Source organism: Sarcophilus harrisii, chromosome 1, assembly GCF_902635505.1.
Source record: "Sarcophilus harrisii chromosome 1, mSarHar1.11, whole genome shotgun sequence".
NCBI lineage: Eukaryota > Metazoa > Chordata > Mammalia > Dasyuromorphia > Dasyuridae > Sarcophilus > Sarcophilus harrisii.
The window spans coordinates 652,771,707-652,793,304 of NC_045426.1; the positions used below are offsets into that span (position 1 = coordinate 652,771,707).

The 21,598-nt window shown below is 40.5% G+C and overlaps 2 protein-coding genes across 3 annotated transcripts in view; both read right to left on the reverse strand.

Moving 5' to 3' along the window:
• The window catches only part of LOC100925760 (disintegrin and metalloproteinase domain-containing protein 10-like), a 49,726-nt gene extending 41,986 nt beyond the window's left edge, over positions 1-7,740 (reverse strand). The window contains exons 1-3 of the mRNA XM_031947787.1: positions 7,236-7,740; positions 4,919-5,069; positions 2,951-3,069 (exon numbers count right to left, since the gene is read on the reverse strand). Coding sequence (XP_031803647.1) covers positions 2,951-3,069; positions 4,919-5,069; positions 7,236-7,305 — 340 coding nt within the window. The 5' untranslated portion in view covers positions 7,306-7,740. The remainder of the gene's footprint in view (positions 1-2,950; positions 3,070-4,918; positions 5,070-7,235) is intronic.
• A 7,709-nt stretch (positions 7,741-15,449) lies between these two features.
• Positions 15,450-21,598, reverse strand: part of LOC100925494 (scaffold attachment factor B1) — a 48,760-nt gene continuing 42,611 nt past the window's right edge. For both annotated transcript variants that reach the window (XR_004231213.1, XR_004231212.1), the window contains 2 exons: positions 16,656-16,856; positions 15,450-16,157 (listed from right to left, as the gene is read on the reverse strand). The gene's annotated coding sequence lies outside the window, so the exon portion shown is untranslated. The remainder of the gene's footprint in view (positions 16,158-16,655; positions 16,857-21,598) is intronic.

Genomic DNA, 21,598 nt, shown 5'->3' on the forward strand with positions numbered 1-21,598 from the left:
TCACAATTTGGCTCCCTCTCTTTCTAGAACAATTTCACAGCCCTCCCCGTCCCCTTCTGCCCTTTCTGTTCTGACCAGCTTCCTTCCTGCCTTTGCACAGGCTGAGCCCCAGTTTTGGGATGTTGGACCTCCTCATTCCTGCTGCCTTTCAGAACTCCTGAGTCCTTGAAAGACTTCTAAAGCAGCTCCCCACAGCAGGCCTTTCCTGGTCTCCCCAGCTGTTAGCGATGGCTCCCTGTTATGGGCCAGAACTTGAAACAAGGTATTAAGTCAGTGGAACTGATAGAGACAATAGTTATCTAATTTAGCATGGCTCAGTACGATTGATTCAATCCTACAAGAAGATGTTATGGGCCAGAACTTGAAACAAGGCACTAAGTGGAATTGAGGAGACAATGGTTAAATCCAGTTTAACATTGATTTAATCCTATAACAAATAATGGTTTCTCAGTGATATAATGATTGGTTTGTACTCAGTGCACAGCATACAAGCTAGGAGCTCTCAGGGCCAGGAAGGACAAGCACTAGAAGCTCTCAGAGGCTGAGGCAGATTCATTCCATCTTCCACCTTTGTTGTGGCTGGAGCCTGAAGCACAAACCTTTGGAAGTTGGGGATATTCAGAGACCAGAGCAGGCAGTCGGGGAGATTCAGAAGCCAGAGCTCAATCTCTTGGGGCCAAGATTACAGAAGGCCACTAAGAAAGCTAACCAGGCCGCAGGAAAGGAGATAAGATTTAGAAAGATTCAATAAAGGATTTGGACTTTAACATCTGGCTGCATTTGGGGTGATTACTGAACTGAAACAAAGGCTGCCTCCAGAGACCCCAAAGAAACCTCAACAGAGAACATTACACTTTAGAGAGAATATTACAGCTCCCCACTTAAAATGACTTTGTGTTCACTCACCCCTGGCCATGCTGTACCCTCCCCTAGTAGAATATAGTCTACTATACTTGTCTTTCCATAATCTGGTGCCCAACACAGTGCCTAGCACCTAGTAGACATTTAACAAATGCTTGTTGAATTGAACTGGACTTGTGTAAACATGTGTAAAAGAGGCACGTGTCTATGGAAGGGATACCGCTTATCTAATATTTCTGCTAGCAGTACTATTAGAAACTGTCAATCAATCAATCAATCAAGTATTTATTGAGCACCAAACATTGTGCTAATGTTGGGATGGGAAGGTACTGACTCCTGGTGGGGAGGGGAGGTGGACCAGAAAAGACTTCCTATAGAAGGTAGGGCTCGACCTGAGACTTGAAGATAAGCAGGGACTCCAAGAGTGGTGAGGACGGATCAGGGATGAGGGACAGTTGCTGCAAAGGCAAAGAGGTGGGAGATGGACAATTGTGAATAAGAAAGAGCAAGTTCCTTACCAGGCCAGTGCGGCTAGCCCTGAAAGGAAGTTTAGAGGAGTAATGTCCAAGAACCTTAGAGTTAGAGGAAGCTTTTTCCATTTATTTATTATAAATACCAAACTAAGGGTTTCACATTTGATCCCAGTGGTAATAGGGAATAACTGAAGATTATTGCATGACTCATATCGGGGGTGTCAGGGAGGGAAAGAGAGGTGAAGGGATTGTCATGGTCCTATTTATTACTTGAAAGAAGTGGAGAGAGACAGGAGGCAAGGGACCAATTAGAAGAACATTATACAGTCAAGAGGCAATTATGACCTGAATTGGAATGGTTGTTGTATGAGGAAAAGGGACATACATGAGATAGAAACAGTATTTGGAAATGATTGGCTATATGAGCTGAGGATGATGAGTCAGGGATGAGACATATTTCCAGCCTTTAGGACTGGAAGGATCTTTCTTTGACAGTAATAGCGAAGTTCATAAAAGGAATAGATTTGGGGGAAAGGTAGTTCAGTTCATGTGGAGTTTGAGTTGTCTCCTGGATATCCAGACTGAAATTACCAAGAGATAACTGGGGATGAAGGACTTAAGCTCAGGAAGGAGATTAGGGCTGGCATAGAGATCTGAAAGTTATCTGCATAGAGATCATGAATTGAATCCATGGGAGCTGAGGTCACCAAGTGAGAATGTTAAGAAAGAAGGAAGGAGAGCTCAGGACAGAGCTCTGGGGGATACACACAGTCAGTGACTATGACCTGCATGATGATCCAGCAAAGATTGAGAAGCATGAGGCAGAAAGGAGGAGAATCGGAATCAATAAATCAGTAAACACTTTCTAAGTACCTACTCCATACCAGACCTGGCCTAAAGTACTGAGGACACAAAAAGAAGCAAAAGCAGTTCTTATCCTCAAGGAGCTTACAGTCCAATGGGGGAGACAACATGCAAACAAATACATACAAAAGCAAGGTATATACAGGATGAATAGGGAATCATTAACAGAGGGAAGGTATGAAAATTGAGGGAGATTAGGGAAAGACTTGCAGTATTTTAGTTGGAACTTGAAGCAAGCCAGGGAGATCAGTAGGTAGGCAGAGTGGAAGAAGGAGAATTTTCCAGGGGTGGGGGATAGCTTGAGACAATGAAGGGAGCAGAGCAGGGCTAGAAAAAACCTAGAGAAGAGAGAAAATATCTAGGAGGAAAAGTGACTACCAGCGTCAAATGCTGGGGAGAGGTCAGGAGGGGCAAGGACTGAGAAAAAGCCAGTAGATTTGCCAGTTAGGAGATCACAGTTTCAGCTGAATGATGAGGTCAGAAGTCAGGTTGCAAACTATTTCATTGAGAATGACCGGAGAGAAGGGGAGGCACTGAGGATAGAAGGCTTTTTCCAAGAGTATGGAATTTAAAAAGAAAGGAGTCCCTTCTAAACAACGAGGTAGGGCAGGGATTTTCATTTCTGCTACCAGTTCCAAGGACTTTGCTCCTCTGCCCTCCCTCCTTATGCACTGATGATGGAGGTTCCCAAGGAGAACTTACATCTGGCCTGGAGCCCAGGAGCTGGACTTTTAATGAGAGGAAACTCTTACCTCTCAGCTCTCCAGAATAAAGGAAAGATACATTGAAAGACGTGGTACGTCTCATCCCAGTGAGTTCAAAGTCTTTTGAGAAGATGCTGTTGTCACGTTTCAGGCTGAGTTTGAAAGTCCTGGAAAACCCAAAGAAAGGACCCCCCAATGTCAGCACTTTTATCTTGGTCCCCTAGTTCTTGGCAGAAACTTAGTGGGATCCTGGGGACCATAAAACTCAAGAGCTGAAAGGGACCCACTCAGTTTACAGATGAGGAAATAGAGACCAACAGAAGTTGTGATTTGCCTAAGCTCACGCAGCTAGAAAGTGTCCAGGGCCAAATCTGAACGTGTGGTCCTGACTCCAGGCTCGATGCTCTATCTAGAGCTGGGTAGCTAGCTGTCCACTCCTGGGCCTAGCCATTGGCCAGTTTGTGTATCCTTAAGAGTCCTGGGCTTTTCTATCTATCCTGTGATGGATATCTCATCTGTGCTGTCTCCCTCGAGTTCCAATGTGAATGGGTGCCTTGAGAGTTGAGATTGTCTTAATAAATTTACTTACATTCCCAGCACTTACTACATAGTAAACACTTAATTAATGCTTTTTCATTTATTCTTTCAAAGAACCCTGGGCTGGGTCTTAGTTTAATTCAATTCAGTTCAACTTAATTCAACAAATATTAAATATATAGCATGTACAAGGCACTGTATTAAACATTAGGGTTAAGAGATGAATAATGAAACAGCTCTTGCTCTCATTCTACTGGGGGGGGGATACTTCATGTTCAAAAACATAAATACAAGATAATTTAAAAAGGAAAAGATTATTAGCTGAGGGATCAGGGAAGGCTTTATTGAGCATGGGGCATCTTGGAAAGTCTTGGAAAGGAGATGAGGATTTTGGTAGGCAGAGATCTAGATCTATGTATGAGCACAATCACTTCTTTTCCCTATAACTCACTTTCCTTCTCTGTAAAATAAGGGGACTTGTCTAGTTGGTCTCAGAAGTTCCTTTTTAGCAATAGTGAGATACATCCTAAATTGCAGACTCAGATCACATGTTAGCTTGGCAAGAGTGTGGATGGCTCAGGGCAGCCTCTCCCCACTACTATTAAAAGAACTCAAATTCTCCTTCGTGATGGTAGGGGCAGCATAAGAGAGTAAAAAAAAAAATGTATCTCATTACATCTTAAGACAAGGAAAAACCTCAATAAACTTATGGTGAAGCAAAATTATAAATACAGGACCTATATGATCTCAGTGGTAACAGGGAATTTTTCTATAATTGGCATGGAGGGAGCAGAAAAGGGAAGGAGAGGTGAAGGGGCTGCCATTATAATGTAAAAGAATTGCTCAAGCAGCTGGGTGTAGTGATTGAAGTGCTTGAAGTGGAGAGAGACAGGAGGTAAGGGACCAATTAGAAAAATATTTCAACAGTACAGTAAAGGGCAATTATCACTTCAATTAGTGTGGTTGTATGAATTGGGGGAAAGGGACATCTGTGAGAAATGTTTTGGAGACAAAAACTATTTTGCAAGTAACTGATTATATGGGATGAGGATGAGGAGTTAGGGATGACACACATTTCCAGCCTGTGGGACTAAAAATCTGATTTTCCTCATCTATAAAATGAGTTTGGGACTAAAATTCAAAGGTTCTTGACCTTGTTTTCATCCAGGATTGCTGTGTCAGGCTGGTGAAGTCCATGGATGCCTTCTCAGAAGAACATTTTTAAATACACAAAATTAGTAGAAATACAAAGGAAAACAACTTTATTGAAACATGGTTATCAAAATGTTAAAAACAAGTAACTCAATCAAGAACAGGATAATCTCTTAGTTAGCTTCTAGCTCTGGTGCTCTAGAATTCCATGATTACACTCTGGATGGAAGGAAGGGGTTGCTGGGTGCCTATAAAGGGGACCACATAGGACCCCCCAAGTAAAAGAACCACTTGAATGTTGGGAGTTGTTTCTGAAATGTCACTGACCTTTGATAGGCTTGGAAATCAAGCTGGACTGACTCTTCCCCTCCACTCTTGGCTCTATGGATCCTCCAGAGCTCTTGGTCCAAGGCAGCCCTATTGTATGAGACTTGCTCATGGTATCGGATGAATGATCTGGAGCATTCTGTCTGGCCTCCTAATGAGGATGGAAACATGAGGAATGTATTTTTAAGTGTTTACAGACTTGTAAACACTTGATAAGATTGATAAGATTTCAGGGCCAGAAGGGACCATGGATTTACTACAAACAGTCAACAACAAACATTTACAACAAACAGTCAAACAGTGTCACACCTTGACAGAACGTCAGAATGCAGAATATCAGAGCTGAAAGTTACTTTTAGAATCTGTTGATGTTTGACTTTTGTTTTCAAATGGAACCAATGATATTATGGGGTGATATTTCGATGTCTGTGAATTAGATTTTAAGCGAGACAGAGCTTTGCAAACTCATCCGTCTCACTCTCTTCCAGAGTCATCAAAGTCCAGTGTGGCAATGATGCAGGTGTAGGCCCTTTAAGAATTGATTATACCTTTCTTTCTGATTCCCAACTCCTCCTAGTTGATGTAATTATCAATCCAGGACCTTTTGATTCACAAATCCTGATCCCTTTGAATTCCAATAGAAGATCCAGGCCTGTCCCAGCCCCACCGGGATCTGAGCCAACTTGGGACTACATCCACAGGCCCCCTCTAGCTAAATCTCCCATTATAAAAGGGACCAAGCGGGGACCCCCTCTTTGCAGAGGTTCCAAACATGCCAGCCTTATGCTTGGCATGTCAGGACCCTCTGTCCACTGGAACTCTGTGTTCAGTGGCCTTCTTATCTCTACTTTCACCTATTGTTGTGCCAAAGTTCCCTTTTTAATGTCTTGACCCAGTTTCTCCAGTTGTCCTGTTTAGTTATTCTGCCTTAGGTTATAACCTTTCCCTCTCAATGTTTGAGATAAAGGTTTTATATCTTTAGGTTATAGACATTCCTTCTTAATGTTTGACAAGATAAAGGTTTATCCATTTTAGATGTCATTAGAATATCAGTAACCTCCCTCCTTTAGGTTATCCCCACCTAGGTACCTTCATTATGTCACTGTTCTTGTTATTCAATAAAAAGCTTGCTGCCCCAATACTCAGGGCTAGACTCTTTGAGATCATAGTCTTGTCTAGCCCTGGGATCAACCATGGATCCATTGGTCCCAGTATTTCTCTCCATTTAATAAGCTCCAATCTCTGTCTTGCTCAGTTTCTTTGGTATTCTTTGGTATTTCTTTTGGTATTACACTATTTTCTTAACTATACTTTAACCTTACTTCCAAACCCCATAATAAACCTCTTTTATCAATCTACCTTTTCGGGCCAATAAATGCTTTTATTAGGGACTCACGCCACCACTCGACTTCATTTAACTCAATATCCTTGCGCCAAACCCAAGGTGGGTTGCAGGGGAGCTCTGTTTGACTCCCTGTACCCCGAACCTGCCACTAGACCTCAATTAAACCCTAATTTCATTTAGGTACCCCAAATCTATACCTCATCAGCAAGACAGAAGTCAGGATGACTGGGGATGGCCAATCCTATACTATTTTCAGTACAACACATGAATATCCCATTTCCTGTTCCTGTACTTCACTTCTCAGTCAACACTGGATTGTCTGTCCCACTCATGTTCTTAGAGAAACTCTCCTTTTCCAGGAGTGGGCAGCTGGGTGGCAGAGTGGATAGACGGACTACTGGGGCTGGAGTTGAGAAGATTCATCTTTCAGAGTTCCAATCTGATCTTGGGCATTTACTAGATATGTGAGACTGGGCATTTGCCTCAGTTCTTCATTTGTAAAATGAGCTGGAGAGTGGTCATCTACTGGTTAAGAAATAGGTTAGGTTCATAAGACACAATAGTTAATGACTATAGTAACCTAATGTTTGATAAGCCCAAAGACTCCAGCTTTTGGGATAAGAATTCACTATTTGATAAAACTACTGGGAAAACTGGGGGGGAAAAAAAGTAAAATGAGCTGGAGGAGAAAAGAGCAAACCAGTATCTTTGCCAAGATAACCCCAAATGGCGTCTGGAAGAATCAGACATGACTGAAAAAGGAAGGACTGGACAACAACAACCCTTCTAAGAACCCAGGAGATACCCTGAGGCACCTCACTCCCAAGACAGCAAAAGCAATTTAGTCTGACTCACTTCCCTAGTAGAGACTGCAGAGTATAGGCTCCTTCTCATAAATTTCTCAAAAAGACTTGAAGAGTTCCTCTGCCTTGTCCAACTGTCAGAAAGAAATCAAGAAACCAGAAGTCTCACCTGAGCTGGCAGCTTGTGATGCAGAGATGTGCAGTACCAAGAGCAAAGAGGCAGGTTTGAGCAGAGCCATGGGGGATCTTACTGGGACTCTTCCTCGAAGGACATGGATTCTTTATTGCCTCATCATGATTCAAGTGGACCATGGATGCTCCTGCCCTGCAATTGTTTCCATTCAGTAGCCTTTCTGACTCTGGCCCTCCATGTCTATCAGGATCCACCTTCTGCCTCTGGAAGGCAACAGCAAAACTTTGCCTCCTCTCAGGAGTATTTTCCTGCCTTGACTTGCTCGCCTCCTCCCCTTCCTGGCACTCCTCAACTGCCTTTCTTTCCAAATCCTGCCTTCATTAACTCTTGGACTCCTAGAGTGTCTCAAGAGTGGGAATGTGCCACAAAAGCTATCTTGTTCTCCCCGTAACCAAGCAGGAATCCTTCAGACAGTACACTGAGAGATGCTCTTCCAGTCTTTGAAGTCCCCTCATGTCAGGGAACTCAAGAGAACTCCTTACACAGAGCCAAAATTTGCTGCTCTTCAACTTTGCCCTTTGGTCCTTTGGAACCAAGTTTTAAAATATATGCATACATATTGGATTTAACATATATTTTAACATGTATAGCATATATTGGATTGCTTGCCATCTAGGGTAGGAGGTGGGGGAAAGGGGGGGAAAATCTGAAAGACAAGGCTATGCAAGGGTCAATGTTGAAAAATTATATAGGCGTATATTTTGAAAAGAAAAAGCTTTAAAATAATATGTGTGTGTGTGTGTGTGTGTGTGTGTGTGTGTAACAAATCAATTTAGATTTTTAAAAATGTACAAAAGACAGAAGTTAGACCAGCTTGAAAATGCTAATTATCCAGGTCCTGTAAAGCTCAGAAGGAAGAAGCTGAGGGTATAAAAGGAGGCTAAGGGATAACCAGAAAGATGTTTGCTGAAGAATCAAAGAAGTAGGATTTTTTGATTGGGGTGAGTGGCAATAAGATAACAAAATTAGAGATCGAGCAGAATTACTTAAGATGTTTAGCAAGCATCTGGGAAGGAGAATGATTACATTAAGGGATTACAAGGAGTCAACAAGACTTCATCAAGAAAAGATTATTCCAAACTAAACTTATTCCCTTTATCTGACAGAAAGGAAACAATCACCTACTATGTGCCAGATACTTTATAAGTATTATCCCATTTAATCATCACATTAACCCAGGGAAGTATCCCCATTTTATAGATGACAAACTGAGACATAGTTTAAGTGAATGAGGCTGGATTTGAATTTGGGTCTCTCCAATTCCAGACTTGGTGTTTTATAGACTTCACCATTTAATACCTGGATTTACTAAACTTGTAGATAAGAGGAATACTATGGGTATAGTTAACCCAGATTTTAATAGTGCTTTTTCTTCTAGGCACACACACATATTATTTTAAAGCTTTTTCTTTTCAAAATATACGCCTATATAATTTTTCAACATTGACCCTTGCATAGCCTTGTCTTTCAGATTTTCCCCCCCTTTCCCCCACCTCCTACCCTAGATGGCAAGCAATCCAATATATGCTATACATGTTAAAATATATGTTAAATCCAATATGTATACATATATTTTAAAACTTGGTTCCAAAGGACCAAAGGGCAAAGTTGAAGAGCAGCAAATTTTGGCTTCTCATATTATTCTTTTGAAGAAGATGAAAAATATGAATTGGATGAAAAAATTAGATAGCTTCAGAAATAGTGTTAATGGTTGTTGTTAATAATTATTAATGGTTGAATGTCAACATGTTAGGAGGACTTCAGTATATGGAATGGATTATCTTGCTGCTGAATTCCCTTCTGATTCTCAAATTCTGTGATTCTTCTAAAGGAACTGGGGGGCTTATTGCAATGGTCTAGACCAGAAATTAGGAGAGTCTGGACTAGAGAAGTACCCCAAGCCTTTATGCTTAGGTCTAAGTGTTTGAACTTTTTAATCAACAATTTGGCAAAGTGGAGAAGGAATACTTATCAATTCATAGAGGTCACAAACCTGGGAGAGCGAGCTAATACACTGGATAAAAGAGTTCAGATCCAAATGAAGAGCCCTGGGCTAAATCCAAAATGCATGAAATTTAATAAGGATAAATTACTTATTTCTCTTGGCTTTAAAAACTGAGCTTCACAAGTACAAGCCTGGAGAAATGTGGCTATATGGCAGTGGTTCTGAAAAAATATCTGGGGTTGTTAGCAGATTCAAGCTCAATAACAGTCAGTGGTATAACACAGCAGATCCCCCCCAAAGCTGGCATGTTCTTGGGCTACGTTAAGAGGTTTGTAGCTTCCAGAAATAGGGAGGGGATAATCCCACTGTACCCTTTCTTCCCCGGGTTTCAGTGGATGTATTGTGGTCAGTTCTGGGCACCAGAGTTTTGAAAGATCATTGATAAACTAGAGTCTCCAAAGAAGGACAATCAGGATAGTAAAAGTCCTTGAATCTGGAATATATGAAGATGGGCTGAAAAAACTAGGTATCTTTATCTTGGAGGAAAGAAGACTCTGGGGGACCTGCTGTCTTTTAAATGTTTGAATGGCTCTCACATGGGGGAGGGATTAGATTGAGTCTGTTTGGTCCCAGAGGGCAGAATCAGGAGGGAAGAAGTGGCCAAAAGGTCATGAGAGGTAAGGAAAAGCTAAGAATCAGAGCTGGAGAGACAGTGGGGTCCTTCTTCTTGGAGGCAGGATGGCCACTTATGGGCTACTTTAGGGTGTGACTTGGACAAGCTAGCCATCAAGTTTCTTTTCAACTCTCAATAAAAACAGGAGACTATCACAATAGATGAGAAAGTGATGAGTGCCAGGTGAGTTCTGACAAGGGAAAGCACAAGAATCAGATTATAGATGGTGTGCCAGTGAAATCTGTCAACTGATTAGATATTGGCAGGGGGAAGGAGAAGAGCTATTGATGACAGAGGTTGAGAACCTGGGTGGCTGGAAGGAAGGCAATGCCTTCGATAGAAAAGGGAAGTTTAAAACAGGGATGAGTTTAGGGGCACACACATATTCACATATACATATACATACTATATGTAGATGTCATACATATGTGTATGACAGAATCAGGATCAAAAATATTGGGAAATAGAGCCCTGACCTAAATCCAAAAACGTGAAATTCAATTACTCACTTATTTGCTATATCATACATATATAAATATATGCATCCCTCACCCAAACTCCCACTATATGACACACATCCATATATATATGTATATATACATATATGGATGGATATAAACACACATGTATGTGTCTAAGCCAATCCCTACTCCAAACTTCCCTTTTCTAGGAAATACAGACACATATGTCCCTACTTCCCTTTAAAGCTGTAAGTCCTACCTCCCTGGATTGTTGTGAGGATCAAATGCAATAATATTTGTGCAATGCCTAGTACATAATAGATGCTTTAAAAATGTTTTCTTCTGTCAATAAAGGAAATGAAGTTAGTTTGGAATGATCTGTTCTTGATAAAACCTTGTTGCCTCTTTGAAATCACCATCTTCCTTCCTAGATGTATACACATAAACACAAAAGTATATATGTACCTATAATATACTATTTAATAACTGGTATTTAAACAGGGCTTTTAAAGTTTGAAAAGTGCTTTACATAAAAAAATCTCATTTGATACTCACCAGGTGAATACTATTGCAGGTATTATTAATATCTTCATTTTGTAGATGAAGAAAGTTAATCTCAAAAAAGGTCATATAATAATTGTCCAAATGAAGGTCACCATAATATCCAGTCAAGTGGTAGGTATCTACTATACCCTAAGTTCTATTTTGGTCGTGTTGAGTTTGAATTGCCAATGGGTTGGTATCCAGATTTGGGAATCATCAGCAGAGAAATGACAATGGAATCCATGGGCATTGATGAGATTATTAAGAAAGATTATGTAGATGAGAGAGAAGAGGGTTCAGGACAGAGTTTAGAAAAACACACTCCCATTTTAAGATGGATTTAAGATGGAAAAGAATACTGAGAAGGAGCAGTCATACTGATGAAGGAGAATCAGGGGATTTGGAAAAGTTACAGGGCATGAGGTCAAGGAAAATGAAGATTGAGAGAAAGCCATCAGATTTAGTAGTTTAAAAGATCGTTGTTTTCTCTTCCGGGAGCAGTTTTAGTGGAATGGCGAGACATCAGCCAGATTGAAAGAAATGGGCAGGAGAGGAAATGGAATCAATGAATATAGAAGGGGATACAAATATATAGGCAAATAGCTAAAGAGAATGGTGGGGTCAAGTAAAGGCTTTTTCAAGAGCAAGAATAGTTTATATGCAGCAAAGAAGGAATCAACAGATGGGGAAAGATTAAATTTGATGTAGAAGGGAAAAAATCATTTCTCAAATTCCTGAAAGGGATAAGAAAGGATACTGTCAAGAGCATAAGTAGAGCATTTGATCTTGGCAAGAAGGGCCATCTTTTACTTAGATACTGGAGGAAAGGAAAAGAGAAGAGAGAAAAATATAGATCAATTTTTGATGTGTGGAGTAGGGTAAAAAAGAATTTATAGTGAACAAACTGTTTTCTTAGTAGAATAAAGTTCTTCTGAAGAGTATTTGAGAATGTCAGTTTTCCTGGAAACTGAATGGATGCCCATCAATTGGAGAATGGCTGAATAAGTTATGGTATATGAATATTATGGAATATTATTGTTCTGTAAGAAATGACCAGCAGGATAATTTCAGAAAGGCCTGGAGAGACTTATGTGAACTGATGCTGAGTGAAATGAGCAGAACCAGGTTATCATTATACACGACAACATCAATATTATAGGACTATGAATTCTGATGGACGTAGCTCTTTCCAACAATGAGATGATATAAACCAGTTCCAATGCTCTTGTGATGAAGAGAGCTATCTGCACCCATAGAGAGAGGACTGTGGGAACTGAATGTGGATCACAACATAACATTCTCACTCTTTGTTGTTTGCTTGCATTTTGTTTTCTTACTCATTTATTTTCTTTTTTTGATTTGATTTTTCTTGTGCAGCAAGAGAATTGTATAAATATGTTTATACATATTGGATTTAAAATATAGTTTAACATATATTGGGTTGCTTGCCATCTAGGGGAAGGCATGGGGGGGGGGAAGGAGGAGATAATATGAACCAGAAGGCTATGCAAGGGTCATTGTTGTCAAATTATCCATGCATATGTTTTGAAAATAAAAATTAAAAAAAGAGAGAATTTCAGTTTATATTATAGGCAGGAAATATGGAAAGAGAGTAAAGAGATGGAGAAAAAGGAAAGCTGGTCCATAGTGTTGGTGGTTGGGAGAGGAGAAGAGAGGAGATGCAATTTCAGCAGAAGGGTTTGATCTGAAAGCAGTTAATTGCATTTATTTATTTATTTACCAGTTTATTTATTTGCTTTTTAACACACATTGCTTTATGAATCATTTTGGGAGAGAAAAACCAGAGCAAAAGGAGAAAACCATGGGAGAAATTTAAAAAGAAAAAAGAAGTGAACATAGCATTTGTTGATTTACATTTAATCTCATTAGTTCTTTTTCTGGATGCAGATGGCTGATTTGATAGAAGTAAGGCTATGGAGAGAAAAAAGCAGGGGGAAGCCAGTTTTACCTCAATAGGTGGAAAATCTAAATTACAGGGACAAAGGGAGCAAGAATTAGAGTTTGCCTGCCATAAGATAGGGGAAGACAAGCTGAAGAGGATTCCTACCTGTTAAGGACCATGCCTAGGTGAAGGGGCAGGTCAATTCTCCGAGAGCCTCCACAGCTGTGGATCATAGCATCTGAAGGAGCTGCAGGGCAGCCTTTGCTGACACAGGTGTTGCAGACTAGGAATGAGATAAATTGGAGGCAGAGGGAAGAGGAGAGAGGTCAGAGAACAGCAACTGCTTCTCAGTCTCCTTGTATCATCCTCCTCCTTTTTTTCTTCCTCCTCGTCCTCCTCCTTCTCCTCTTCCTCTCAATGTAGGGATCCATTCTGCTGGTCTGAGTTAGACTTCCAGCAGCCTCTGGCAGGTGACTCCCATATCACAACACCGATCCTTCTGTGCTTTGTGACGATCACAAAGGCTTAGTGGATAGAGTGCCAGACTTGGAGGCCAGAAGACTCGCATTGGCTGCTTGACATCTGTATGCTTTTGGTAAGTCAATTAACATCCTTGTGCCTTAATTTCCTCATCTGATATCTAAGATACTAAGGTTAGTATCTTACATCACTACCTAATCATCAAGATACTAATAGCACCTACCTTACAGAGTGGTTATAAGAATCAAATTACACATATATCTAAATATATTTATCTCTACATTTCTATATCTATCAAATCAACCTATGGGCAAATCATTCATTCAAGAACAGCTTCCAGAAAGAGTACTATGGGGATTGGATGTGAATCACAACAATATTTTCACCTTTTTTGTTGTTTGCTTGCTTTTTTTTCCTTTTTCATTTCCTCTTTTTGATGTGATTTTTCTTGTGCAGCTTGATAAATGTGGAAATATGTTTAGAAGAATTGTACCTGTTTAACATGTAATGGATTAGTTGCTGTCTAGGGGAGAGGGAGGGGTTAGGGAGAAAAATGTGGAATACAAATTTTGCAAGGGTGAATGCCTTAAACTATCTGCATCTATTCTGAAAATAAAGAACCATTACTAAAAAATAAAAATAAAAATAAATTAGCTTCTAGAGCTGGTGACTTCAAACAGAAGAAGTAGGCATTTTAGGGTTCCTAGGTGCCAAAATGGACAAAGTGCTGGGCTTGGAATCAGGAAGACTTATTTTCATGAGTTCAAATCTGGCCTCAGACACTTACTGTGTCTTTTTGATTTATGACTTTTGCCTCAGTTTCCTCATCTGTAAAATGGAAGGAAATGGCAAACCACTCCAGTATCTGACAAGAAAACCCCCCAAAGGGGGTCAGTCTCACATCTCTGAAATGACACAACAATATGGCATTTTGAGGCCAGTGAAGTGCTTAAATATTATCTCACTTGGTCATATGAAACAGAAAGAGACATTAAATGACTTGGTGTCCAGGGTCAATCTGTCAAATATCTGAAGCTGGATTTCAATTCAGTTCTTATTGAACCCAGGCCCAACCACTCAGCTACTACTCATTCCATTTGACTCAATTAAGAGTTTGTTATTTATTTTAAAATTATTTTTTATTTATAATTGTTACCGTTTTTCTTCCTTCTCAAAATAGACCAAGGGAGGTGATGTCTTGACTTGCAAGTGAACTGGCTTTCAGTGAGGGAGGGCTGTGCAAAGATGACCTTAGATGCAGATTGTCATAAGGAACCAAGGCAATGCTTTGCATTGTTTCAAGAATGTCAGTTGTCTCCTTGATTTTTTTTACTTCCTGTGCTCTGCTGCAGCTTCATTTTCTAAAGTGTGCAGCTATTTAGGACACTGCATTTTATTTTTGTCAATAGTTGTGTTTATAACCTCATTATTCAACCGTCAGAGTCTGTTTTATACTGAGAAGCTTCTGCTTTACAGTCTTAGAACTAGCAGGAATCACAAGCAGCACACAGATGGAGAGGGACGGTGGAATAGAAAGTCGTCTGCCTTGGCTCACTTCCATGATTAAGCAGGTAAAACAGGTGCCATTGCCGGGTTAGGTGACAGGGGACATGGATTCAGAGGATGGCTGTGCCATCTTGTTGCCTTGTATAAGACATTTGCATCTCCATAAAAGGAAATTTCACTATGGCTGGGAACCTTAGAGAATGGAAATTTCCTTGCTCTCGTCATTTCTTGACACTGTATCTTTGCTGTCTCCACTATTCCTAGACTACTTTGTCTTCTCCTCCACCTCCCAGCTTTTCTGGCTTCCTTTGAGCCCCAGCTAAGATGTCGCCTTCTATAAAACCCTCCTGATTCACCTTAAAGCTAGTGCCTTCCCCTCTATCGATCATCTCTAATTTGTCCTGTCTAGATCTTTATACACAGTTGTCTCCGTGTTAGTCTTCCTCATCAGACTGTGAGCCCTTTAGAGAGAAGGGATTGTTTTTTGCCTCCTTTGTAACCCTAGTGCTTAGTGAAGTGCCTAGCTTATAGTAAGCACTTAATAAATGCTTATTAATTGACTGCTTGCAGGCAGCAGGTCGCTATCTGGTGATCTGGGTCAGTAAGTGGTGTCAAGTTCCTTAGACAAGTGAACTCACATGTGTTTGATGTGAAAATTAAGGTAAACTAGGAGACAAAGTTCCGGCATGACCCATTTATTAGGCTGGCAGTCGCTAGTAAATCGGGCGATGGCCTTCTGCCCGATAGAGCAGAAGCACTACAACACAGATTGCTTCTGATTGGCTGACAGAGTCACAGCTGAGGCTGCATTATTCGGGCCGCCTCCTCTGAAGCCCCCTCATCTCAGCCAGGACATGTGATCCACCTCATAAGACAAGGGGGGTCGAGTGGTGGGAGCTCAGGACCAAAGACCTCATGATGTTGGGGTCAAGGTAGGGCGCCTCCAACTGTGGCTGGTCAGTCCAGAGGTCGAGCCTGCACCCTGGTCTAGACTTGTGCGCCTTGTGTCCCCTTTGAGCGGGCAAGCTTTGCTAGGGGGTCCTGCGTCGGCGTTCCTCATGGCTTATAACCCCCACCAAGGTTCCTCAGAGACTCTGGGAGTATCCCTGCATGGCTCCTGACCCAGTGAGAGCCTGCCTCGGGCTCGTTTTGCACCAGGGCTCAGACAAACACATCTGGCATCCAGGCCGCAGGGCTGGCCCTGGTGCTGGGCTCTGTGCAGCCGAGCTGGAATGTCCGGGAGATCCGCTGGTGTCGGGGACCCATCCTGCCCAGTGACCGTCCTGCCCGGTGACCGTCCGCATCTTCCCCAGACAAGGAAGCGATTCCTTTTCCTGGCCCACAACAAGGAGGTCTGGACAAGGGCTCTGTGGACCCTCAAGTATCTCTGGAAAGTAAGTGATGGTGGGGTTACAAAGTTAGTCACAAGACACAAGCTTGGCCTTTGGGCAAGTCCTTCTGGGATGTGGGTGACTGGTGAAGTTTCCAAGAAGAAATCGGGAGAGGGATTATGAAATCTAAGTCTCAGCAAAACAGAACTGACACCAATCTTTAAATTTTACATTTGGTGAAAGAAAACTCACTGTTTGATCCAGAAGTCACAGGATCTTAGGTTTAAAGCTGAAAGGAATCCTAGTCTTGTTTCCTGTGCTCATTTCACAGAGGAGGAAAGCAAGACTTGGGGGGGCAGCTAGGTAGTACAGTGGAGAAAGAGGCCCCAAGTTCAAATCTAGCCTCAGATACTACTAGCTGTGTCACCCCAGCAAAGTCACTTAACTCAGATTGTCTTCTCCACCTCTTCCACCCCTCACAACAACCTCTCCCCACCCCCAAAAAAGGGAAACTGAGGCCTGAACAAGTTTTTTGTTTTTTTTTTTTTACTTACCCTTGGTCTCATGCATGCTGCATCCCCCATTAGAATGTGAGGACTATTTTTGCTTTTCTTTTATCTTCAGAGTTTAGCCTGGTGCCTGGCATATAGTACTTAATAAATTCTTGACTTGAACTGGGTTTTGCAACCCAGTACTTCCACTTCAAAATACTTCCCAAAAGTGGCCCAAGTTGCAGAGGTCAAAGAGGATGAAGACTGGAAAAAAAAAAGGTCATTGAATTTTGTAAATAGGAGTCATTGATCACTTTACAAAAGGCAGCGACTGGGGCAGAAGGCTGATTGTCAGGGACTGGAGAGTGGCTAGTGAGAGAGCACAGATTTTAGATCAAGAAATTTTATTCAAACGTAGCCATGTAGTTCAGAACGGTGAGAGCCCAAATGGAAGACTGAAGCGTGGTTGCAAATATATGGAAAGAAGCCAGGAGGCAAAGGAGAGCTAGAAGGTGCAGGTGGAGAACAGGGCTTGAGGTTCTGGAGCAGAGGCAGAGACCGGGGTCAGCTGGGCAGGTCTATAGTTATCTTAGTGAGCAGTGGGAGAATCCCATGACAAGACAAGAAAAGGAGCCCATGATGAAGCCTGAGGAGTGGAAGAGGAGGGCTGAGGACCCCGAATAGTCTCAGTGGAGGAGGGTCTGATGTGAGGTGTGCATTTCCTGGTTATGGAAGAGAAGGCTACTAAGATCACATAAGGTAATACTGGTAAAGCATTTAGGAGAGAACCTGGCACACAGCAGTAAGCGCTTAATAAGTGCTTATTCCCCCTTAGTGGGGAGCAAGATAGTGTCACATAATACAAGAGGATTGTTCAGTGGCCGGAAGGATCCAACTGAGAGTCCTTACATTTATAGGGTGCCATATATTTATACTGGAGAAAAGTAAAATTTTCTTCTAATGATAATATGAATAAGACCTCAACAAAAGGCCATGTCCCTGATAGGAACCCAGTTTCTAAGTGGGCCATAGGGAGGGAGGTTGGCAAGAGGCTTCTGTTGAATTTAAGTGGGCCTTTGTCATGGCCCCATAGTTACAATATTCAATCAGAAAGCTGTTATGGTGTCAATCCCCGAGATGATTTTTCCCCAATGAAAGAATGTACTGGTAGTCTGCTTCTTCCCTAAATCCTTTTAGGGTTACTTCCCTTACTGAAATCACAATGGCTAACTCCTTTTAGGGTTAGCCTGCTAGTCAATGGCATGATCCTCCCATCCCCGACTTCTTTAGGAATTTAGCCTGCCTTATGGCATCATTCTTCTTGTTAATGGTTTCCTAGGGAACTTAGCTCGCATCTTTCCCTTGTTAATGGCTAAAAATCTTTGCCTCTTGATTTGGACATGGTCTAAACTTACAAAGTGAGACACCTCACAACACTGACCCCAAACTACAATATACATATTTGGGGCTCAGTGACTACTCCCCAATATTGATGGACAATATAGGGAAGTCCTGAAACCCCAATATGTTTTGGATTCAATGCTTCTGCACCTCTATCAAGTAATACATGAAACAGGAGCCCCAAAATTGAAAGATGGAGTTATCCAAGGACAAGGTTCTGTATTTCAGGAATGATGGAGGGTCAGAGAAGCATGAGACATTCAAATGTCAAACATTAGCTGCTACTTAGAAAAAACTTCTCAAGTCTTGAAAATTGTTAACACATCAGATCCTCCTTGTGAACAACCCTGTGGAAGTTGTGTTTCAGACCTTTTGTTCATGGCCATACAGATACTAATTATCAGGAAAGAACTGAATACTTGTCTCTCCCAATTCAAACTATAGTGTTCTTTCATCTATGCCATATTTCAAACCCCAGAGTCTGTGCTGGGTGAACAAAGAAAGATGGTGAAGAGTGAAGCCTTCATTACCTTCCAGGGCCCTCCATTTCACTTTTGGATAGTAGGATGCTTTTTATTAAACCTGTTTGCCTTTCTGTAACTTCCCCCTATCATTCCTAATTCTGTCTTCTGAGGTCTAAGTGGATCTAGACTAATTCCTTTTCTCTATGACTCTTTCCAAATACTTGAAGACATAAATATTGAACTTATTAACTAATATCTTGGAGAAGTAGGTCTCCTTGTTTTCTAAATGTAAAGTTTTTTTTTTTTTTTTTTTTTTTTTGGTAGGACATTACTGATGAGATTGCATTAACTTCTCATTCTGATCAGAACCCACCTAATTTTGCAAGGAATTCAATTTAGGTTGAGTTCTTAATCAAGCTTAGGTGGAGATAGATCCTTTTGCCTAAATAGCCCAAGGAATTATTCTGTAGTTATTTTCAGTCCTTCACTGAACATCTCCGAGTAACTTGTCTTTTGTCCCAGGGAGTTGGCCAAATGACCATTCTTTTATTAATAATCTACCCAGAAACCGTCTCTTGAACTTTAAACATAACAGCAGTATTATGAATTTTTCTCTACTCTATGACGTCCCTCTCCCACTCTTCCTTCCTTCCTGTTTTTTCTTCTTTGGGACAGATATCCCCAGTTCCTTCAAGTGATTCTTATAGTGTATAACTTCAAGGTCCTTCAACATGGTTGAATACAGCATGACAATCATCATTCTCTCTCCCCCCTTCCCTGGCTTTTCTTAATGCATTATATATATACATAATAATGCATTATATTACATATATATTAATGCAATATTGCATTAAATTGTTTTCTGGGAGGGTGTTCTTTAACTGTTGGCTCATTTAATTTAAAAATTAGCATAGTGTAAAATATTACCATTTTATTCTCCATATTATATATGTGAAGTTGATTTTTTTTTTTTTTTTCCAACCCCAGTGTAATCTTTTTACAATTTCTTATTAGATTCTGCCTGTTCTATTTATTTCTGGCTCTGTCATTTTGCTTTATGATCATGAATATTATACTGTCCTAACACTTCAGAGGTAGAAACTAAGATATCTAGACCACTCTTCCCATTTGTATAGATATGAAAACAGGCCTAAGGAGAGTTACTTGTCCATGGTAAGCAAGGCAGAAGCAGGTAATGAGTAGAACAAAAATCTGAACTTAGGTCTTCTGACTTTAGATCCAATATTCTTTTTATATTATGTGACAACAATTAGAACTACTGGGGGCCTGAGAGATCACATCTTAATTTTATAGAAGAAGAAACTGAAGACCAGAGATGGTAATTTCTTTTGAGTTCCCAGGAGTTAGTGGCAAAGTTCAGTTTAGGGCTCACACGGGAGTGCCTAATCCCTTCATTTTACAGATGGGAAATCAAGGTCCTTCTTTCCCCCAAGTTGAATCATTTATACAAGATCACACATACAGTAAATAACTTGATGAATCCACAATCTTACCAATGTAAGGCACATCCACTGTCACTAATCACAATGTATCCAGGTCTTTTAATACTATATAATTCTTGACCAAGTCTGGAATCCTCCATAGAGGAGCTTTCCAGTGTGCTACAAGTCTTTCCTTGAGTATTCTGATAGCTGGCATTTCATAGATATCAGTGCACTACTCAGCTCGTCCCTTGACTCAGACAGAAGGGTATTAGATATCAATATGAATGTGTGTGTGTGTACATGTATATACATACATACATATATATATTTATATCTTTGATGTCTAACCAGAATTGGGTGGTCTTTTACTTACCAACTACAAATTGTAATCCCGTGATAGGAAACAAATTCTTCCCCATCCTATATATTTCTAACTAAGAGCAGGGAGTTCTTATACAGCCAATAGAAACTTTTTTTCCAGGTTCTCAGAAAACAACACTGCTGCTACTAAAATTTTGTTTTCTTAGATTCTGACCTTTTTGAAATACAGGACTATATCTTTTTTTTTTTTTTTTTAAACCTGGTTCACTATTCAGAATAGCAAAAATTAAAGAAACCAAATATAGGTCTCTCTTTCCCTTCTCTGTCACAGACACACACACACACACAGACACAGACACACATACATCTGATTCTTCTTGAGCCCTCTGGCATATTTGAGAACTCTTAGGCATCTATTTCTTGTGAGCTTATTTAAATTTCCTAAGTTTCATTTTGAGAAAACGTTAAAATAATAATGCAAATTTATATCAAAGGCTTAATTTAATGAGGATATACTTATGAACCCCAGAAAACCAAAATCTCCAAAAAATTAAAATTTCATGTGACCAGAAGAGTACAGGTAGAGTGAAGTTTATCTTCACAGATGATGTTTGATTAGAAAAAGGACTAGGGCTGATCATATAGCAATAGCAATGGATAAATACTTCATTGTTAGCCAAGACACGTTTATTTAAAAAAAAAAAAAAAAAAAAATGGCCTTCAGCATGCTGGGTCAAATCTGTGTCAGATCTAGAATGTGAATTAGAAATGACTCTACAGGATGGGGTACAAATAGGTTGCCATCTACCAATGCTGCAGATTAATTTCTATTCATAGGTTCACAGATTCTTCAGTGTATTGAAGCATCAGATAAGTTAAAAAAAAAAGTAAAACCAAAACAAGATGTGCATTCCCCAAAGAAGGATGATTCTATTACTTATTACTCATGCATACTAAATAGGCCTCCAAAAATCCCACTTTGCAAACTCCTATATCCATGGATGGAGGGGGGAAAAAAAGGATGCTTTTTGCTTTCTTCCCTCAGAACATTTGTTTTACAAGATTGTCCTCACAACTAATCAACAAGCATTTAACTAAAAGAAACCATTTCTAATGTTAAAATGTACATGCACAAAAGTTAACATCCAAATTCAGAAAGGTGAGATTTTATCACTCTATAGATTTGCTATCCTCAATTTTTTTTGGCCAAGAGTTCAGGACATGGAAATGGGAAATGCTCTTTGGCAACAACTTTCTCCTGGAGGCCAAGAGTCGTCAGTCGTATGGATAGAGCTGCATGTTCTTTTCCTACTATGCCTCAGAGTGGCCAGGTACGAAGGCAATCAGTGATGCCCAACATAGAGAACTGGGAAAA